Raw genomic sequence first — 20,079 nt, forward strand, 5'->3', positions numbered from 1 at the left:
GGTTGTGTGTTTTTTTTTATTTCAATAAAATATTTTTTCTATGTCTTTTTTATTTTTTTCTAACCTTAGTATTGGCCGCCGGCTGATTGACAGCTTCCATTACTAAGGTGGGGCGTAGTTTTAGCCAGTGAAAAGGCTAACACTAACCCCCATTATTATCCCGGTACCCACTGCCACCAGGGGTGGCGGGAAGAGCTTTCCAGTGATTACAGATAATCGGGTACTGGTACTTTTCCCGGCACCCCTGGTGGCGGTGGGTACCGGGATAATAATGGGGGTTAGGCCTCATGCACACGACCGTAGACATGTGCACGGCCGTGATTTTCGGGTCGGCCGGCTGCGGACTGTCAGCCGCGAGCCGCCCGCAAATCGCGGGCCATTATTTTCAATGAGCCCGGACCGCAGAAGACGGCCGTAATAAGGCATGTCCGTTCTTTCTGCGGTGCGGGCTCCCGGGTCATGCATGGACCGTAAAAACTATGGCAGTGTGCATGGCCCCATAGAAATGAGTGGGGCTGCAATTCTCCCGTGGATTTTCGGGGGAATTGCGGCCGCAAAAGCACCTTCGTGTGCATGGGGCCTTAGTGTTAGCCTTTTCATTGGCTAAAACTACGCCCCGCCTTAGTATTGGACGCTGTCAATCAGCCATTGGCCATTACTAAGGCGGTAGTAATAAAGATTTAAAAAAATACAAGGACATAGAAAAAATATTTTAATGAAATAAGAAAAAACACACAACCCTCACTAACCATTTTATTGAGTAGTCCTCGAATCCGACGTAGCCCAACGGCCGAACCTGCAAAAAAACACAGACACACAAAAAAAATGAGTAACACATAAAAAAGCAAAACAATTAATATTCTTACCTTTCCTGGGTCCAGCGCTGGAGCCGCAATGTCAGCGAGCTGGGCCTTATATCTAATCCTATCATGTGTGATACTGTCTGCTGAGCCACTGTATCTAATCCTATCATGTGTGATACTGTCTGCTGAGCCAATGTATCTAATCCTATCATGTGTGATACTGTCTGCTGAGCCACTGTATCTAATCCAATCATGTGTGATACTGTCTGCTGAGCCACTGTATCTAATCCTATCATGTGTGATACTGTCTGCTGAGCCAATGTATCTAATCCTATCATGTGTGATACTGTCTGCTGAGCTACTGTATCTAATCCAATCATGTGTGATACTGTCTGCTGAGCCACTGTATCTAATCCTATAATGTGTGATACTGTCTGCTGAGCCACTGTATCTAATCCAATCATGTGTGATACTGTCTGCTGAGCCACTGTATCTAATCCTATCATGTGTGATACTGTCTGCTGAGCCAATGTATCTAATCCTATCATGTGTGATACTGTCTGCTGAGCTACTGTATCTAATCCAATCATGTGTGATACTGTCTGCTGAGCCACTGTATCTAATCCTATAATGTGTGATACTGTCTGCTGGGCCACTGTATCTAATCCAATCATGTGTGATACTGTCTGCTGAGCCGCTGTATCTAAGCCTTTCATATGTGATAACATCTGCTGAGACAATGCATTAAATTCTGTCCAGTGGTGTAGCTATAGGGGCCTTAGTCTTCTAGATATGCTATCTCTGATATGTATGTAAAAAAAACATATTGGTGGGAGGGGGGGGGGGGGGGGGGGTAAACATATGTCTCAGGGCTTGTGCCCCTGATCTTTTAAGGCCCCGGCCTGTTTTTCAGTCTCACACAAACCCTTTAATATTTTTTTTTTTTTAAATTGCTGGAAAGGAAAGGAAAAAGTTAAAAGAACTCCTTCTGGAACCCCTTTCCTAAAGGACTATTCACATGTGGCAGTGATGGTTCAGTAGCGGACTGCTCCATTACTGTGCCGCAGAAAATCGTGGGTAAATACATGTATTTTTTGCAGCGGTTTCATGTCTTATTCAGTAGAGTGCTGACCGACAGAAAGCAGAGTCTGTTAATCTCTAGTTTTTTTTTTATCCCAACCCCCTGAAAACACCACAATGCCCCTGTAGATATTGCGACAGTGCCCACTGTAGATAGTGCTCAGATAGATAGTGCCAGTGCTCACATATAACGTGCAAGTTCCCACATACTTAGTGCCTCAGTGCCCGTGTAGACAGTGTCCCCTGTAGATAGTACCCATGTAGATAGTTCCACACAACTCCTGAAGATAGCAACACGCACCCCACCCTGTAGACAGCAAGATTTCCCAAGACAGGAATCCCCGGCCAAAGCGTTTGCGATGCTCTGACCAAGAACTCTATAGTTGAAAGTCCTGACATCACTGTCCATATATGAAGATAGCGCCACCCCCCCCCCCTGTAGATAGCACAACCCCCTGTAGATAGCAGCACAGACCCCACCCTATAGATTGCGCTACACACCCCACCCTCCCTCTAGGAGCGGAATCCCCAATCAGAGCGTTGGCAACACTCTGGCCAGGGATTCCGCTCCTGGAGGGAGCCCCTGACGTCATTGTCCATATATGAACAGTGACGGTAGGGGCTTTGGGATGCCGGAATATATGAACAGTGTCGTTAGGGGCTTTGAGCTGATGGAATCCCCAGCCAAAGCATTGGCAACGCTTTGGCCGGGAAATCCGCTCCTGGAGGAAGCCCCTGATGTCACTGTCCATATATGGACAGTGATGTCATGGGCTTCCTCTAGGAGCGGACACCCTGAAAAGAGTGTTGCCAACACTCTGCAGGGGATTCTGCACCTTTTTAACGGCTGTCACAAGGATTGATTGAAAACGGCCATTAAAAACTGATCCATTGAACTCTATGGGGGACACCGGGCCCTGTAAATGGCCAAAAATAGGACATGTTCTATTTTTTGATGGTCAGTATTCACGGCTGTGTGAATACACCCATACAACTTCATTGTTGGCCGTGACATGGATGTTACCTAGGGGTGCCGTATTACAGCTGCCTTTTTAGTTACTGTTCTGAATTTTCATACAGTAAGGTCAGACATTTTCATACAGTAAGGTCAGACATTTTTTATCAGATTTTTATCCATAGCAATAATATGTACTTAAAGGGAATTTTCTCATGAAACACTTTTAGAGCATGTTCACACGATCAGGATTTGCCCTAGGCAGATTTTGAAAATCACACTATTAAAGTGAAAGTTATAAACAGAAACTGTCAACAAGCAGGTTAACTTCTATTGACGATCTTAGCAAATGTAAAATCTACCATCTTATACTGTAAATATATTGACCATATTTACTTTCAGTAAGAGTTATTGTTATTATTTATACAAAAATGACAAAATAGTTTCACATCTGCGTCGGAGGTTCCTTTAAGAGTCTCCATCGCAGATTTGAGGAGAATAGCGCAGCATGCAGCGCTTTTCTTCCCGTCAAACCAACACAAACACCTACACGGAATCCATAGACTCCATTATGTCAGAGGGGTTATTCGGTCGATATCGGTGTCTGTTTTGTGACAGTCCGGCACAATGACGAAGCAGAACAACGGAATTGACAACGCAGGTGCGAAATCGGCCTAACAGGATTGAAATGGGAACAGGTGGATAAAAAAAAATTCCGAATTAAAACAGTCGATACCAGAACAACCGATGCTAAACTATAGGATTTTACTAGCCAAAATTTTGCTAAATATGGCAGTGGTAGATGACAACCCTTAGATACTCCCCCAGGGTTATATGATGCCTTGGGGAATTGCAAAGATGTACCCCTGTCATCCCTGTGCTTTAGAGTCAGGCTTCTAAAGCACAATACTTCAATGCCCAAACAATGCACTCATAAATAACAAATTTAGCTCTGCTACATCTGTCATATACAATTTACATTACATTTTTAATCAATTGATATGTTGCAATATTATAATTAGCTCACAATATGGCAGCTGCCCCTGGGTCATGGTCTATTTTAAATGTATACATAGGCTGATAAGGATGAGAAGTCGCAACTCTTGTTTTTCTCTGATACATAATGGAGTTTGGTTCTTCCTGAATTGTTGCTCAGCAACATAATAGACCGCGTGTGTTGTCTAGCACAGCCGTATGGTTACACGCTGCGTACTGTGTACACGGGAAGAACTTTGCACTTATTAAGGTGACTAGTATAAACAGGTGAATTATTAAGTTATTACAAGCTCAGAACTCGCAGGAGATGAGCAGAGGAGTTCATTAGTTTAGCAGCGATGTCAATCTTAATGAATCAAGAAAGGAAATAGCAGCTAATCTACATGGGGACGGTAATGGTGCAGGCAGGAAGTCGCATACTAATTTATTGAGGAAACAAAATTAAAAATAAAAAATTTATTGATACACCCAGTTTACAATTTTTTTCACAAATCCGCACCAAAATTTGATGCATTTTTCAACACTTTATACACCCAGTAAGGGCATGGCCCCACGTGGCGTATTTCTTCCGCAAGTGTCCGCATCAATGCCGCACAGAATTTGCGTTGCAGATTCTGTTGCGGATCTGCCCAAAATGTGCAGTAAATTGATGCGGACTAGCCGTTGCATATTGAGGTGAAAGTACTTCCCTTCTCTCTATCAGTGCAGGATAGAGAGAAGGGACAGCACTTTCCCTTGAGAAAGTAAAAGAATTTCATACTTACGGGCCGTTGTCTTGGTGACGCGTCCCTCTTTCGGCATCCAGCCCGACCTCCCTGGATGACGCGGGCGTCCATGTGACCGCTGCAGCCTGTGATTGGCTGCAGCCGTCACTTAGACTGAAACGTCATCCTGGGAAGCCGGACTGGAGAAAGAAGCAGGGAGTTCTCGGTAAGTATGAACTTCTATTTTTTTTTACAGGTTGATGTATATTGGGATCGGTAGTCACTGTCCAGGGTGCAGAAACAGTTACTGCCGATCGCTTAACTCTTTCAGCACCCTGGACAGTGACTATTTACTGACGTCGCCTAGCAACGCTCCCATAATTACGGGTGCACACACGTAGTCACCCGTAATTATGGGTGCACACACGTAGTCACCCGTAATTACGGGAGCCCCATTGACTTACTCAGTCTGGCTGTAGACCTAGAAATACATAGGTCCAGCCAGAATGAAGAAATGTCATGTTAGTAAAACAAATATGCTCCGCAGCACACATAACATCTACATGACATCTGCGGACTTCATCGCGGAATTTAGAATCTCCATTGAAGTCAATGGAGAACTTCCGCAATGAGTCCGCAACCAGTCCGCCACACGTCCGCAACATCCATTGTATGCTGCGGACACCAAATTCCGCACCGCAGCCTATGCTCCGCAGCGGAATTTTCCGCATCGTCTAAACGAACCCTACTATAAAGCAGTGGAAGGCAATGGAGAAACGGGTCCGCTGCGGATTAACGCTGCGGAGTGTCCGCAGCGGAATTCCAGATCAATTCCGCCACGTGGGGCTTTGCCCTAAGGGCATGGCCCCACGTGGCGGTTTTCCTCCGCAGCTGTCCGCATCAATGCCGCACAGAATCTGCGTTGCAGATTCTGCGGCGGATCTGCCCAAAATGTGCAGTAAATTGATGCGGACTAGCTGCTGCGTAGTGCGGTAAAAGTGCTTCCCTTCTCTGTATCAGTGCAGGATAGAGAGAAGGGACAGCACTTTCCCTAGTAAAAGTAAAAGAATTTCATACTTACCGGCCGTTGTTTTGGTGACGCGTCCCTCTTTCGGCATCCAGCCCGACCTCCCTGGATGATGCGGCAGTCCATGTGACCGCTGCAGCCTGTGATTGGCTGCAGCCGTCACTTAGACTGAAACGTCATCCTGGGAAGCCGGACTGGAGACAGAAGCAGGGAGTTCTCGGTAAGTATGAACTTCTATTTTTTTTACAGGTTGCTGTATATTGGGATCGGTAGTCACTGTCCAGGGTGCAGAAACAGTTACTGCCGATCGCTTAACTCTTTCAGCACCCTGGACAGTGACTATTTACTGACGTCTCCTAGCAACGCTCCCGTAATTACGGGAGCCCCATTGACTTCCTCAGTCTGGCTGTAGACCTAGAAATACATAGGTCCAGCCAGAATGAAGAAATGTCATGTCAAAAAAGCAAGACGCATCCGCAGCACACATAACATGTGCATGACAGCTGCGGACTTCATTGCGGAATTTAGAATCTCCATTGAAGTCAATGGAGAACTTCCGCAATGAGTCCGCAACCAGTCCGCCACTGGTCCGCAACATCCATTGTATGCTGCGGACACCAAATTCCGCACCGCAGCCTATGCTCCGCAGCGGAATTTTCAGCCACGTCTAAACGAAGCCTACTAAAAAGAAGTGGAAGGCAATGGAGAAACGGCTCCACTGCGGATTAACGCTGCGGAGTGTCCGCAGCGGAATTCAAGAGCAATTCTGCCACGTGGGGCTTTGCCCTAAATCTCCCCAATTGATGGCATATCACTTGGACACGCCATCAATGTTTGATAGGTGGAGGTTCGACGGGTTTTGACATTGGAACGATATGGCAGCAGTGCTAGGACAGCCCAGTACCACTTTATCTCTTGTCGATTCCACCCAGCTTTTTTTCAGTGGCAGCATAGCTGTGATTACCTATAATTGGCTGCCCATGCGTCCTCTCAGTTGAGCTTTCATAGCACTGCTGCCACTAGTGATTGGCAGTGGTAACAGCGATCAGACCCCCACTGATCGGAAATTGATGGAATATGCTGGCGGTATGCCATCAATGTCCTTATGGGGACAACCTTTGTAGAGAGATACCCTGATATATTGGTATAGGTTTTCCAAAAGTGATCATACTCTTTAAATAATTTGTAGGAAACATTCATAAAAATGTCTTACTAAAAATCTTGATGTGGAGATGTGTCACTCTGTAATTAGTTGCTCTTTAACAGTAATTACATTTTGGTACAATGTGTCAACTTGGCAGTAAAAAATAGCAGATGAATCAACAACTAAAAAGCAGTGGAAAGAAAAACGAAAAAATCTATTAGGTCGGATTTACATGAGCGTGTGCGTTTTGCACGCGCAAAAAATGCGGCGTTTTGCGCGCGCAAAAGGTACTTAACAGGTTCGTGTGTCAGCCCCGTATGATGCGTGGCTGCGTGATTTTCGCGCAGCCGCCATCATTATGACACTCTGTTTGTATGTTTGTATGTTTGCACGTGGTGATTTTCTGTTTTCATTCATACTTTTTACTGCTGTTGCGCGAAACACGCGCATCACACGGAAGTGCCACCGTGTGCTGCGCGTGATTTTCACGCACCCATTGACTTCAATGGGTGCGTGATGCGCGAACAACGCACAAATATAGGACATGTCGTGAGTTTTACGCAGCGGACACACGCTGCGTAAAAATCACTGACAGTCTGCACTGCCCCATATACTAGCATAGGTCCGTGCGAGACGCGTGAAAATCACGCGCGTTGCACGGACGTATTACACATTCGTCTAAATAAGCCCTTATAGTAATATGACTGCGGGACAGTGGTATAAGGCCGGATTCACACGAAGGCTGCGCATCTCGGACATGAAAAACGGCAGTTTTTCACGTCCGAGGTGCATCCGTGCTCTGCGCTGCGGGACGCGATATCACGCATCCCCCATAGACTAGATATGTCCTATTTTCTCACGGACCTTTCACACGGTCAGTTGAAACAACGGCCGTGTGAGAGGCCACATTGAATTATATAGGTCTGTGTGACGGCCGTTGTTTCAATGGCTGTCACATGGATGTTTAACACGTTCGTGTGAATTAGAATGGATTTCAGGGCACCTCTTCAATACTACTCCAGAAACCTATAATAATTGTTTTATAAGAATTATTTACAATTCCCATTGGGTTTGATGCAGCAGATGTAGTAATACAAACACTGATGTGGTCATATAATAGTTACACTTAGGCCCCATGCACACGAACGTGCTTTTGCGGCTGTAATTCCCCCGAAAATTCACGGGAGAATAGCGGCCCCATTCATTTCTATGGGGCCATGCACACGACCGTAGTTTTTACAGTGTGTGCATGGCCCAGGAGCCCACACCGCAGAAAGAAAGGACATGTCTTATTATGGCCGTCTTCTGCGGTCCGGGCTCATTGAAAATAATGGCCGCAGCCATGTGCATGGCCCGCGACTTGCGGGCGGCCTGCGGCTGACAGGCCGATGCCAGCCGACCCGAAAATCACGGGCGTGCACATGGCTACGGTCGTGTGCGTGAGGCCTTAACCATCGGATTTCAGATTTAGGGCTTATAAACATGGCCATATTATGAATACACATTATACAGATCGGAAATATAGCACTCATACAAATCTATGGGCCCGCACTGTACCTCCTTGTGCCTCTGGTTTCATACAGTGGCCTATGGAGGTTATTTCACATGGATTTATAAAAAATCCATAAAAACTCGTAGCATGTCTTATCATACAACATATTACAAACCCATTGCTTCTAGGAGAGAATACGGTGCCATATGAAGGCACCATACAGCAACACACAAGACAACCCATGGCTCTATAATGGGTAGAGTAGTATGTTATCTCCAATAAGTGACATGCAGGATATGCAATTTCCTACTATGCCCTCTTTGTAATTTATTCCCATGGTTCTCCCTCTTATTAGAAGGATGTAAAATGTGTTCTGTAGTAATATCATCACTGAAAAAACAGCTGAGACCAATCTAGTGTCCCACAATCTCAATCACGACCAGAAAATGCTAAGTAGCCCAGCTCAGTAAATTTTGCAACGGCCTCATGTGGCACATCCTGAACCTGGCTCCAATAAAAATCGCCCCGTGCTGTACCTCTGGGTGTCTCCAATGGATTCAGTGAGAATCGATGAGAAAAAATCGTGACATACAGCATAGCACTCTATTTTACACAGGTATTCTAGGGGGCAAATTGGCGCCTCATGAAGGCACCAAACGGTGGCACATTCAGTGCCTATGGGTTTCTAACACAGTGCTCTAGCCATTTTTTGTGCTGTCTAAGGCCCCCTGCACTCCCGGTCCGTGATTATGGCTAGGGCCGGCCGCGGACAGCCGCGAACAGTCACCCACATTTGCGGGTCGTGCTCCCATTATAAAGTATGGGAGCACGTTCCGTAAAATAAGAAAATAGGACATGTCCTACTGTTTGCTGATCATTTCTACGGCCCGGACACCTTCCCGTAAATATACGGGAAGGTGTCCGTGTGCCATAGAAATAAATGGGTCCAGACTTTGATCCGCAAATACGGTCCGTAATTGCGGATCAAAATTACGGCTGTGTGCATTAGGCCTTAAAGTCACATGCACATGGCATTGCTATATGAATGAGGTCTAATGACATACAATCTCTAGCTGTGAAAAGGATTCTTTACTGTAAGAGCAGTAAAACTTTAGAATACTCTACCTCCTGAAGTAGTATAATCAAAAACAGAGGATTGCACCAAGGGAGGTGTAAATAGATTCTCAAAAACAAAATGAGGGGGGATTTACACGAGCGTGTGCGTTTTTGCGTACGCAAAAGGCACTTAACAGCTCCGTGTGGCATCACATAGGATGTGCGGCTGCGTGATTTTCTCGCAGCCGCCATCATTATGACACTCCATTTGGATGTTTGCAAACAGAAAAGCACGTGGTGCTTTTCTGTTTGCAAACATACTTTTGCCTGCTGTTGTGCGTATCACGTGCGTCCCACGGAAGTGCTTCCGTGTGGTGCGCGTGATTTTCACGCACCCATTGCCTTCAATGGGTGTGTGATGCGTGACAAACGCAGAAATATAGGACCTGTCGTGAGTTTTACGCAGTGGACTCACGCTGCGCAAAAATCACTGACTGTCTGCACGGCCCCATAGACTAATATAGGTCCGTGCGACACCCATGAAAATCACGCGCGTTGCACGGACGTATATCACGTTCCTGTAAATCCGCCCTAATATAAAAAGTTTCTAAATATTAAAATACGTAGTTGAACTTTGAACTAATCTGATTGTCGATGGGGGGGCAGAAATTATTTTGTCTTTTAACTAACTGTGGATAGGTCATTAGTATAAAAAACTTGTCAGTATAGAATGTACAACAGGGTGATTTTTCTTTATGTCAGCTACAATAAATTAGTTATTTGACAGAGAAATTTCATAAATTACATTTAGTCTCCAGAAAGTTATGGGGTACAGCTCCCTCCCCCAAACACCGGGAAGGGACAGGGGAGCTGCATACAGAGCCTTATCTTTGTGTATAGTGTTAGGGTATGTTCACACGAGGGCGTCCGTTACGGCTGAAATTACGGGGATGTTTCAGCCTGAAAACATCCCCGTAATTTCAGCCGTACCGGCATGTGCAGGCGCTTGAACGCCGCGTCAATTACGGCCGTAATTAGCGCTGCTATTCATTAGAGTCAATGAATAACGGCTCCAATTACGGCCAAAGAAGTGACAGGTCACTTCTTTGACGCGGGCGTCTATTTACGCGCCGTCATTTGACAGCGGCGCGTAAATATACGCCTCGTGTGAACAGACAAACGTCTGCCCATTGCTTTCAATGGGCAGATGTTTGTCAGCGCTATTGAGGCGCTATTTTCAGACGTAATTCGGGGGAAAAACGCCCAAATTACGTCCGTAAATAGGCTGTGTGAACATACCCTTACTTTCCTGCCTAACCTAATCCTCGAGCAGGACAATAGAGCTGTCATTAAATGGCATTCTAATGATAATGAGATGATTGCTTATTCTGTCCCAGTCTATACAGCAAAGGTGACAAGTGAGCATCAGAAAACAGGAAGTGTCAGTCTATTGTGACTGCTCTAGTGGCCAGTGTGAAAAATGGAATACTAATACTTCAATATATATATTAATAGTCACATAAAAAAAAATTCAGAATAATAACCTCCTCTAAATAATGTTACTTTCTGATTCTGATGTGACACATTTGTATTAAAATTAGAAAAGGCTACATTATATAATGCAGAATATCTAATGCTATTACTTGCAATTATTGTAAATGTTATTTCAATTGTCATTAACGCATAACGTAATAGTTAATGGATTTTGTTTGTGTTTCAGCGAGAAGGTCCAGGACCTGGCGAGTACAATGTGAAAAACACTGCCTCTCCTAGTATTTCATCAAGCTTCAAATCCAGTGTGCCCAGATTCCGCTCATCATATAGTGTAAGTTATGAGAATTCGACTTTAAAGGGATTTTCCAGCCACTAAAAATTGATGGCCTATCCTCAGGATAGGCCATCAGTAGCTGATGGGCCGGGATTCCGACTTTTGGGACCCACGGCGATCATCTGTTTTAAGGGGGCCGCAGCGCTTGTCCGAGCGCTGCTTCCCCTTCATTTCTTCTTGCTCACTGTGAATCTTTGACACGCATTTAGCGGCGATTCACAGGTATTGCAGCCTTTTCTCTTATTCACTTCAATGGGAGAAGGAGGTTGCAATACTTTTGAATCGCCGCTAAATGCTTTTCGACGATTCACAGTGAGCAAGAAATGAAGGGGAAGCAGCGCTCGTACGAGCGCGTGACCCCTTCAAAACAGCTGATCGGCGGGGGTCCCAAAAGTCAGACCACGACCCATCCCCTAGTGTTGGCCTATCCTGAGGATAGACAAAATAGATGAGGAGACAGCACTTCCAACATATGTCAGCTTTTTAATCACCCGTGCGACGTTTCAGTCCAGCAGGACCTTTCTCAAGCATGGCCATCAATTTTTAATGTCTGGAAAACCCCTTTAAATATATGTTTATCTATGGAAACCAATTTACAGTTTAAATCACTGAATAAAAAGAGTAACTTTGCAAATATATTACATTACTCTGCATATAGAGCTGCGTGACAATTTTGCAGGCTTCAAAGCTGCAATCTCCCGGCATACCTTGCTTATTCAGTGTCTGCCTGCTCTGATGATTTGCATTTGAGTACATGCAGTCTTTACATGAACAGTTATCTGATGTAGAAAAAACTGAATGTATTATAAGAGCTTAGCTAAGATGTTAGGGTGCACTCACACGTGGCAATTGTGCCTCGTATTTCTGCAGCGTAAAAATAAACTGTGGAAAATTACAATGCATGCCTATTGCAAAAATATTTCGCAACTCAGACAAATTTCTTTAGTTCTTACATTGTGGAATATTTTTCCCATAGGCATACATTCTAAAGTTTTAAGGAAATGTAAGGAACATACGACACCTGTGAGTGCACCCTTAGGGATTTGTTTATCATTGTTGTTTTGAACTATTAGGTTAGGGTTTCACGGCAAGATGAAGTCGCCCATGAATTTCTGTAAAATTGCAGTTTCAATGCAACTTCAATTGTTCACTATGTGAAAGAAAGTCACAAGCAAACTTGCAAGTACTTGTGATTGTCGCAAGTTCCCAAAAGATCTAAGAAAAAAAAATGGTTCTGAACAGGCTTTAAAGGGATTGTATCATCAGAAAAAAAAGGTATGTTCACACAGAGTTTTTTGATGCGGAAACCACGCCCAAAAATGTCCAAAAATGCCTCCTATTGATCTTACGGGGAAATGAAACATCATGCCCTTTCTTCAGGCGTTTCCGTCTTTGACCTCCTACTGAAATTAATGGGAGGCGGAGAAAGCCCTTTTCGCTGTGTTTTCTGCCCGCAGTACTCAATGGCTGTGGCTGAAAAATGCTCTGAAAAACGCCGCAAAAAATGCGGAAATGAGAGTGCAGGCAGGTCAAAATCTGCCTCAAAATTCCAGAAGGAATTTTCAGGCAGAATTTTGTGCCTGCAATAAACTCTGTGTGAACTAGGCCTTAAAATGTTTTTTTTTATTATTATAAACATACTGTTTTCTTTTTTGGTATTTTTATTATATGACTATCCATATAACAAAAAATTCTGAACGTTTTTACACACTTTTCACACTGGCCACCAGAGCACACACAATAGGCTGACATGTCCTGTTGTGTGTAACTCACTTGTTAGCTTTGCTGTATAGACTGGTGTAGAGTCAGCAGAGGGGATTTAATGATAGCTCTGTGGTACTACTAGGGGTGGGATAACAACGCTATACACACAGATAGGGCACAGATAAGGCTTCGTATGCAGCTCTTCTGTCACTTGGTTTCTGGGGAAGGGGCAGTACTCCATCACTTCTTGGAGTTTATTGGTCTATTCACACCTTTCTGACCATTAAGGCTAGGTTCACACGACCATGTTACGTCCGTAATGTACGGAACGTATTTCGGCCGGAAGACCCGGACCGAACACAGTGCAGGGAGCCGGGCTCCTAGCATCATAGTGACGTACGATGCTAGGAGTTCCTGCCTCGCTGCAGGACAACTGTCCCATAATGTAATCATGATTACAGTACAGGACAGTAGTTCCACGCAGAGGCAGGGACTCCTAGCGTCGTACATCACTATGATGCTAGGAGCCCGGCTCCCTGCAGTGTGTTCGGTCCGGGTCTTCCGCCTGAAATACGTTCCGTCCATTACGGGCCGAACATGGTCGTGTGAACCCAGCCTAACAAGGACCTGTTATTTCCTGGAGACTAATATTCTGTGACATTTCTTTGTCAATTAACTCCTATTCATTGCAGCTGCCATAAAGCACACAGACCCTGCTGTACTGTCTATACAGACAATAAAGGAAGGAAATGTGTGCTTCCAATATGGCCACCTCCAGGGAAGGTTTCAAAAATAAACAACTGCAAAGTGAACAATAATACCAAACACATTACTTCTCTTATACAGACTATATGAGCCATTCCCTTTAGTCAAGGGCATCTGCATGATATCTTATCATAGTTAAATTATAGAGCTCAACTGCATCCCTAAATGCTCTACCTGAACGTGCAAAAGTTGGTTCCACTTCATTTGTAGAAAAAAAAAAATCTGGGCTACAGAGAAGTCCTCAAGACTTCTCAAGGTTCTGCAGAATGGTTGAGACGCTTACAGTTGAGAGGGGAATTGTGTTTTCCAACCCCCATAATAATTTTTAGTTGGGCCAGTCCCTACTTGTTCTCTTTTCTGAAATTAGATTAGTCCGTCATCAGTAAATTTTTCTAAATTTCCCTTTTTACTCTACCGGTTTATTCAATCTGTCCAGAACATTATTTGCTTCCAATTACAACTAATTACAGTTGTACTTGGAGATATATTTGCATGTGGACCAATAATCCATTTATCATGATACTCTAGTCTTGGCGGAGTGCCTGGTCCTGGGCAGATGCCCTGGGTCTTCAATCCAGTACACTTGGTGTCAAGGCTGCAAGCACCATCTCTACTCTGCCTTCAACCAGATAAATAAAAACGAATACGATGGCTTCTCAACTGGTACAGGTGGTTGATGTCCTACTATAGAGGGGGATTTGCTAAAAAGGAGAGGGGTCTTCTTTTCCAATAGGAGATGTGTGAGATTTGCTCTAAAGTAAGGGGAGATGTTGGGCAATATGGAGGAAATATGGTATGATGTGGGGGGACAAATGCTGCAAAGGAGAAGAGCTGTCTCAGGACGTTTTTTTTTTTTACACAATTGTAATATGGGCGCATTTTTTTATAGGTCCCTTTGACACTGTTAGCAGTGGCGGATTATCATTAGGGCGTTTCGGGCGGTCGCCCGGGGCCCAAGGCTCCCAGGGGGCCCATGACCGCCCGAACCCCCTCATGCCCAGTGGCGTCGCTAGCACCGGAGGGAGCCCCGGTGCCAGGACCGCACCTGTCAGGCGAGGGGAGCTTTGCTTCTACTTAGCAGCCGTGGTCTGTGCTGCTTTAGAAGCTCCCCCTCCAGCCCCCCTTCCCTGCTCTAAACATCTCTCCTCTGCTGCTAGCTGTCGGGACATGGGGGAGGGGAGACTGTCGGCGGGCTCTGTGCTGTGAGCAGGAGAAGAGCTGCAGTGAAGACATAAAAGGTAAGTGCATGTGTGTTTAATGTCCATATTCATGTGTGTTTAATGTCCATATTCATGTATGTTTAATGTCCATATTCATGTATGTTTAATGTCCATATTCATGTGTTTACAAGGTGTACTTTGTGTATAATGTGCATACTCGTGTGTACTTTGTGTACTATGCATACTTTGTGTATAATGTGCCTACTGTGCGTACTTTGTGCATAATGTGCGTACTTTGTACTGTGCGTACTTTGTGCATAATGTGTGTACTGTGCGTACTTTGTGCATAATGTGTGTACTGTGCGTACTTTGTGCGTACTTTGTGCATAATGTGCGTACTTTGTGCATAATGTGCGTACTTTGTGCATAATGTGCGTACTTTGTGCATAATGTGCCTACTTTGTGTACTTTGTGCATAATGTGCGTACTTTGTGCATAATGTGCCTACTTTGTGTACTTTGTGCATAATGTGCGTACTTTGTGCATAATGTGCGTACTTTGTGCATAATGTGCGTACTTTGTACTGTGCGTACCCTTGTGCATAATGTGTGTACTGTGCGTACTTTGTGCATAATGTGTGTACTGTGCGTACTTTGTGCGTACTTTGTGCATAATGTGCGTACTTTGTGCATAATGTGCGTACTTTGTGCATAATGTGCGTACTTTGTGCATAATGTGCCTACTTTGTGTACTTTGTGCATAATGTGCGTACTTTGTGCATAATGTGCCTACTTTGTGTACTTTGTGCATAATGTGCGTACTTTGTGCATAATGTGCGTACTTTGTGCATAATGTGCCTACTTTGTGTACTTTGTGCATAATGTGCGTACTTTGTGTATAATGTGGTACTTTGTGCATAATGTGCGTACTTTGTGCATAATGTGGTACTTTGTGTACTGTGCGTACTTTGTGCATAATGTGCCTACTTTGTGTACTTTGTGCATAATGTGCGTACTTTGTGCATAATGTGCGTACTTTGTGCATAATGTGCTTACTTTGTGCATAATGTGGTACTTTGTGTACTGTGCGTACTTTGTGCATAATGTGCCTACTTTGTGTACTTTGTGCATAATGTGCATACTTTGTGCATAATGTGCGTACTTTCTGCATAATGTGCTTACTTTGTGAATAATGTGGTACTTTGTGTACTGTGCGTACTTTGTGCATAATGTGCCTACTTTGTGTACTTTGTGCATAATGTGCGTACTTTGTGCATAATGTGCGTACTTTGTGCATAATGTGGTACTTTGTGTACTGTGCGTACTTTGTGCATAATGTGCATACTTTGTGTACTTTGTGCATAATGTGCGTACTTTGTGCATAATGTGCCTACTTTGTGCATAATGTGCGTACTTTGTGTATAATGTGCGTACTTTGTGCATAATGTGCGTACTTTGTGCATAATGTGGTACTTTGTGTACTGTGCGTACTTTGTGCATAATGTGCCTACTTTGTGTACTTTGTGCATAATGTGGTACTTTGTGCATAATGTGCTTACTTTGTGCATAATGTGGTACTTTGTGTACTGTGCGTACTTTGTGCATAATGTGCCTACTTTGTGTACTTTGTGCATAATGTGCATACTTTGTGCATAATGTGCGTACTTTCTGCATAATGTGGTACTTTGTGTACTGTGCGTACTTTGTGCATAATGTGCATACTTTGTGTACTTTGTGCATAATGTGCATACTTTGTGCATAATGTGCCTACTTTGTGTACTTTGTGCATAATGTGCGTACTTTGTGCATAATGTGCGTACTTTGTGCATAATGTGCTTACTTTGTGAATAATGTGGTACTTTGTGTACTGTGCGTACTTTGTGCATAATGTGCCTACTTTGTGTACTTTGTGCAAAATGTGCGTACTTTGTGCATAATGTGCGTACTTTGTGCATAATGTGCCTACTTTGTGTACTGTGTGTACTTTGTGCATAATGTGCCTACTTTGTGTACTAGTGTTTAGGTAGTGTTAGCAATAGTTACGGCGCGGCAGGGTGGTGGTGGAGAAGGGGGGCCCAAGTTTGGGTAACAGCCCAGGGCCCATGGTCTTCTTAATCCGCCACTGACTGTTAGTAATATAATGTACTCATCTGAAAAGTAGAAAGATATGCTGCAAAAGTTTAAAAATGATGTGCAGAAGGGGTAAGGAAGAGCTATAGGTGACAATGCAACACACTTTTGAGAAAAAAAAGTCGTAGTTAAGAGAATCCTTCATGATGTTGTGGGCCAGATTGAGGAGAGAGGTAAAGCAAATTACTCCAATCAGAGAAGACATTGACTACCTGATAGAATCCCCATCGATCAGCTGTAAACTGTCAGGGAATCCGGCAGCAAATGTTCAATTTCTCTGAGGCACCACCACAGGGGAAATTAAGAATTACATGGTGCCCATGCCCATTGGGTCATCCAGAGTTAGAGACACTCTTTGCAGCTGCTCTGGCCCTGAATGTGGGACCGCCATCTATTAACTCAGAATGAACTAATAGGGTATTTGGAAATGTGTTTTCTAAATTAGACAAGCCCTTTTAGATTAGTATATTAAAGCCTTGACACACTATGATGTGCCGGTACGTTATGGTGTAGAGGTTGAAGTATGGAGCGGGCTCACGCGCTGAGTCCTGTAAAAATGACAATACACTGCGATACATTAGTACCCCCAATTTTTTTAAATTCCACCCCACATATAATTTTTTTTCAGTTTCCTAGTACATTATATGGTGCCAATAAAAATGACAACTCCTTCCTCAAAAAATAAGACTTCACACTACCCCATTGATGGAAAAATAAAAAAGTTATGGCTCTCGGAAGGCAGGGAGTGAAAAACGAAAATGAAAAAAAAACAAAAAATGGCTTTGACTTCAAGGGGTTAAGGAATTGCATGCTGGTGTAAAGGATCTGCCAGGCACTTCTGTGTATACGCCCATGGGTAATCAGTCTGCACCTGGTTCTATGTCTCTGAGACTGATTCCATCTTCCACCACTCAGGATGGCAGGCTTAGGAGTGGGAGAGCCTATCGCAGCCTGGCCAGACGGAGCTAGTTCCGCCCTCTGTCTATTTATACCTGCCTTTCCTGTTCCTCCTTTGCTTGTGATTCTTCTCGTGTGGTTTCCTGGCCTTGCTGCAGCTCCTAGCTATTTGACCTTGCTTCATACTGACCCCGGCTTTCTGACTACTCTCCTGCTCTGCGTTTGGTACCTCGTACATTCCTGGTTTGACTCGGCTCGTTCACCTCTCTTGTTGCTCACGGTGTTGCCGTGGGCAACTGCCCCATTTCCCTTTGCTTGTGTCCCCTTGTCCGTTTGTCTGTCGTGCACCTAATGAGCGTAGGGACCGTCGCCCAGTTGTACCCCATCGCCTAGGGCGGGTCGTTGCAAGTAGTCAGGGACTGAGTGGCGGGTAGATTAGGGCTCACTGTCTGTTTCCCTACCCCCCTGTCATTACAGCTGGATATAGTAGCAGCCAGCTTATTTGAAACTATATTGCTCAATAAAAAGTATACTGGATAGTTATAATTTGTAATAAAAATGGCAGCTTTCCTATGGTGAAGTATTTTGTGAGTACTGCAATGCTGTAAAAGTCAAGCTGGATTACTTATAAGGCGATGTAACTGGCAGTCGCCTGGATCTGAGGAAGTGCATTTGGTGGGATGCCAACATTTCGGGACTAGTTTACATGGAGTGGCCTTTATGCTGCGCTACGTTTAGTGGCACTGGAGACTGACAGCTGTTTTATTATCAGGTGCTAAGCCATTAGAGCAGCTGCAAATTACACATTTCCTCTGTCTGCCGACAAGCAAACAAGTTGTATGCCCTCGTAAAAATGATATAAAGTCTTCTGGCTTCTCCGTGCTACACACTGCCTTATATTTTGTTGTACGGTAAATTTTTGCCTGTTTCTGTACCAGCTTTATTTTTTCCTCCCATTCCAATTTCATGTCATTATTTCAGGTCATCTTATTTCTTATTTGTCAGAGATTATTTTGCAAAGAACCAGATTTATTTTTCTAACAATTTTTATTAGGGAGAGGTAAAGCCAGATCTAGCTCAAAGAACCCTAAGCACCCAGAGCCCTGTTTAGGCTGGGGGGTCGCTGACAAGGGGCAAGGAGGCAAACTCTTCATTGGCGATACATGAACGGAGGATGTATCACTGTCAATAAGTTGGAGAAAGTGGAAATGTGGAGGCCGTATCGGTTTTGAACCAATTATCCAGGAAAAAATAATAATATATATATATATTCAGAGTATATTACTAATTAAGATTGTATTAACAATCAGGGGATTGGGCACTCATATCCCATAGTAACCAATCAGTCTGATTATGTCCGGCTTTATTTTACTACTCGTATTCGAGCTCCATGAATGAACCATACATATTTAATGCCAAGGATGAGACTGAATCCCGTCTTGGGAGATCAGGAAAGCCTGTATCAAAGTCTCTCCATGTCAAAGGCTCTTCTGGATCTGTTCCCCTTCTTGGTATTAAAAAAAAATTAAATATATATATATATATATATATATATATATATATATAATATATGCATGGAACGCCAATAGGGTGGTATAAGGTGCCAGATATTTCATGTTCTTTTTCTTAAATGCCACTAAATACAACATGTGAACAAAGCCTACAGCATACTGCATGTTTGTTCTTCTTTTTTATTTTTTTCCCCAAAACTGGAATGGGATCAGATAGGAGAGGTATAAAGTTTCCAATTCACACGTTGCAGTTTTGGTGCAGTTTTTCCACACCTTTTTGGATAGAATTTGAATAGATGGAAAATGTGCCACAGCACACAGCCTAAGATATCGTGCCCACGGCTGCATTATTGCTCTGCATTACCTCTGTATTGTACTGAGCTGTAATACGATGCCCATTTAAAGAGGACCTGTCACAAGGTCATATAAGTTCTATAAGTTACTGACCTAAATAGCGCTGTCTCCCTGATTCCAGCGCTGTTTTGTTTTTTTCCTAGACCTCCCTGTTTCAGAGATATGGCCCACTAATTTACTGTAGTTAGCCAACAGGGCGTGAACTACCTTCAAGTTGCCTTGTTTTGATTTGTCAGCATAAATGGCTGAGAAGATAGCTCCACCCCGTTAACTAACTACATCAAATTAGCATATAGGGAGCCAACACAACAGTGGGCCATATCTCAGGAAAGAGGTGTCCAGAAAAAACAAAACAGCGCTGGAATCAGTGAGACACCACTATTCAGGTCAATAAACCAATTCAACTTACATGACCTAGTGACAGGTCCACCTTAAGTGCATGAGCCCTTACTATATCTCCTTATGCCTCCGATT

General features: G+C 43.9%; 1 protein-coding gene across 1 annotated transcript in view; it reads left to right on the forward strand.

Annotated features, from left to right (window-relative positions):
- Window positions 1-20,079, forward strand: part of STPG4 (sperm-tail PG-rich repeat containing 4) — a 65,678-nt gene that overhangs the window by 37,495 nt on the left and 8,104 nt on the right. The window contains exon 6 of the mRNA XM_075863759.1: window positions 10,978-11,082. Coding sequence (XP_075719874.1) covers window positions 10,978-11,082 — 105 coding nt within the window. The remainder of the gene's footprint in view (window positions 1-10,977; window positions 11,083-20,079) is intronic.

Source organism: Rhinoderma darwinii, chromosome 4 (assembly GCF_050947455.1).
Source record: "Rhinoderma darwinii isolate aRhiDar2 chromosome 4, aRhiDar2.hap1, whole genome shotgun sequence".
NCBI classification, from domain to species: domain Eukaryota; kingdom Metazoa; phylum Chordata; class Amphibia; order Anura; family Rhinodermatidae; genus Rhinoderma; species Rhinoderma darwinii.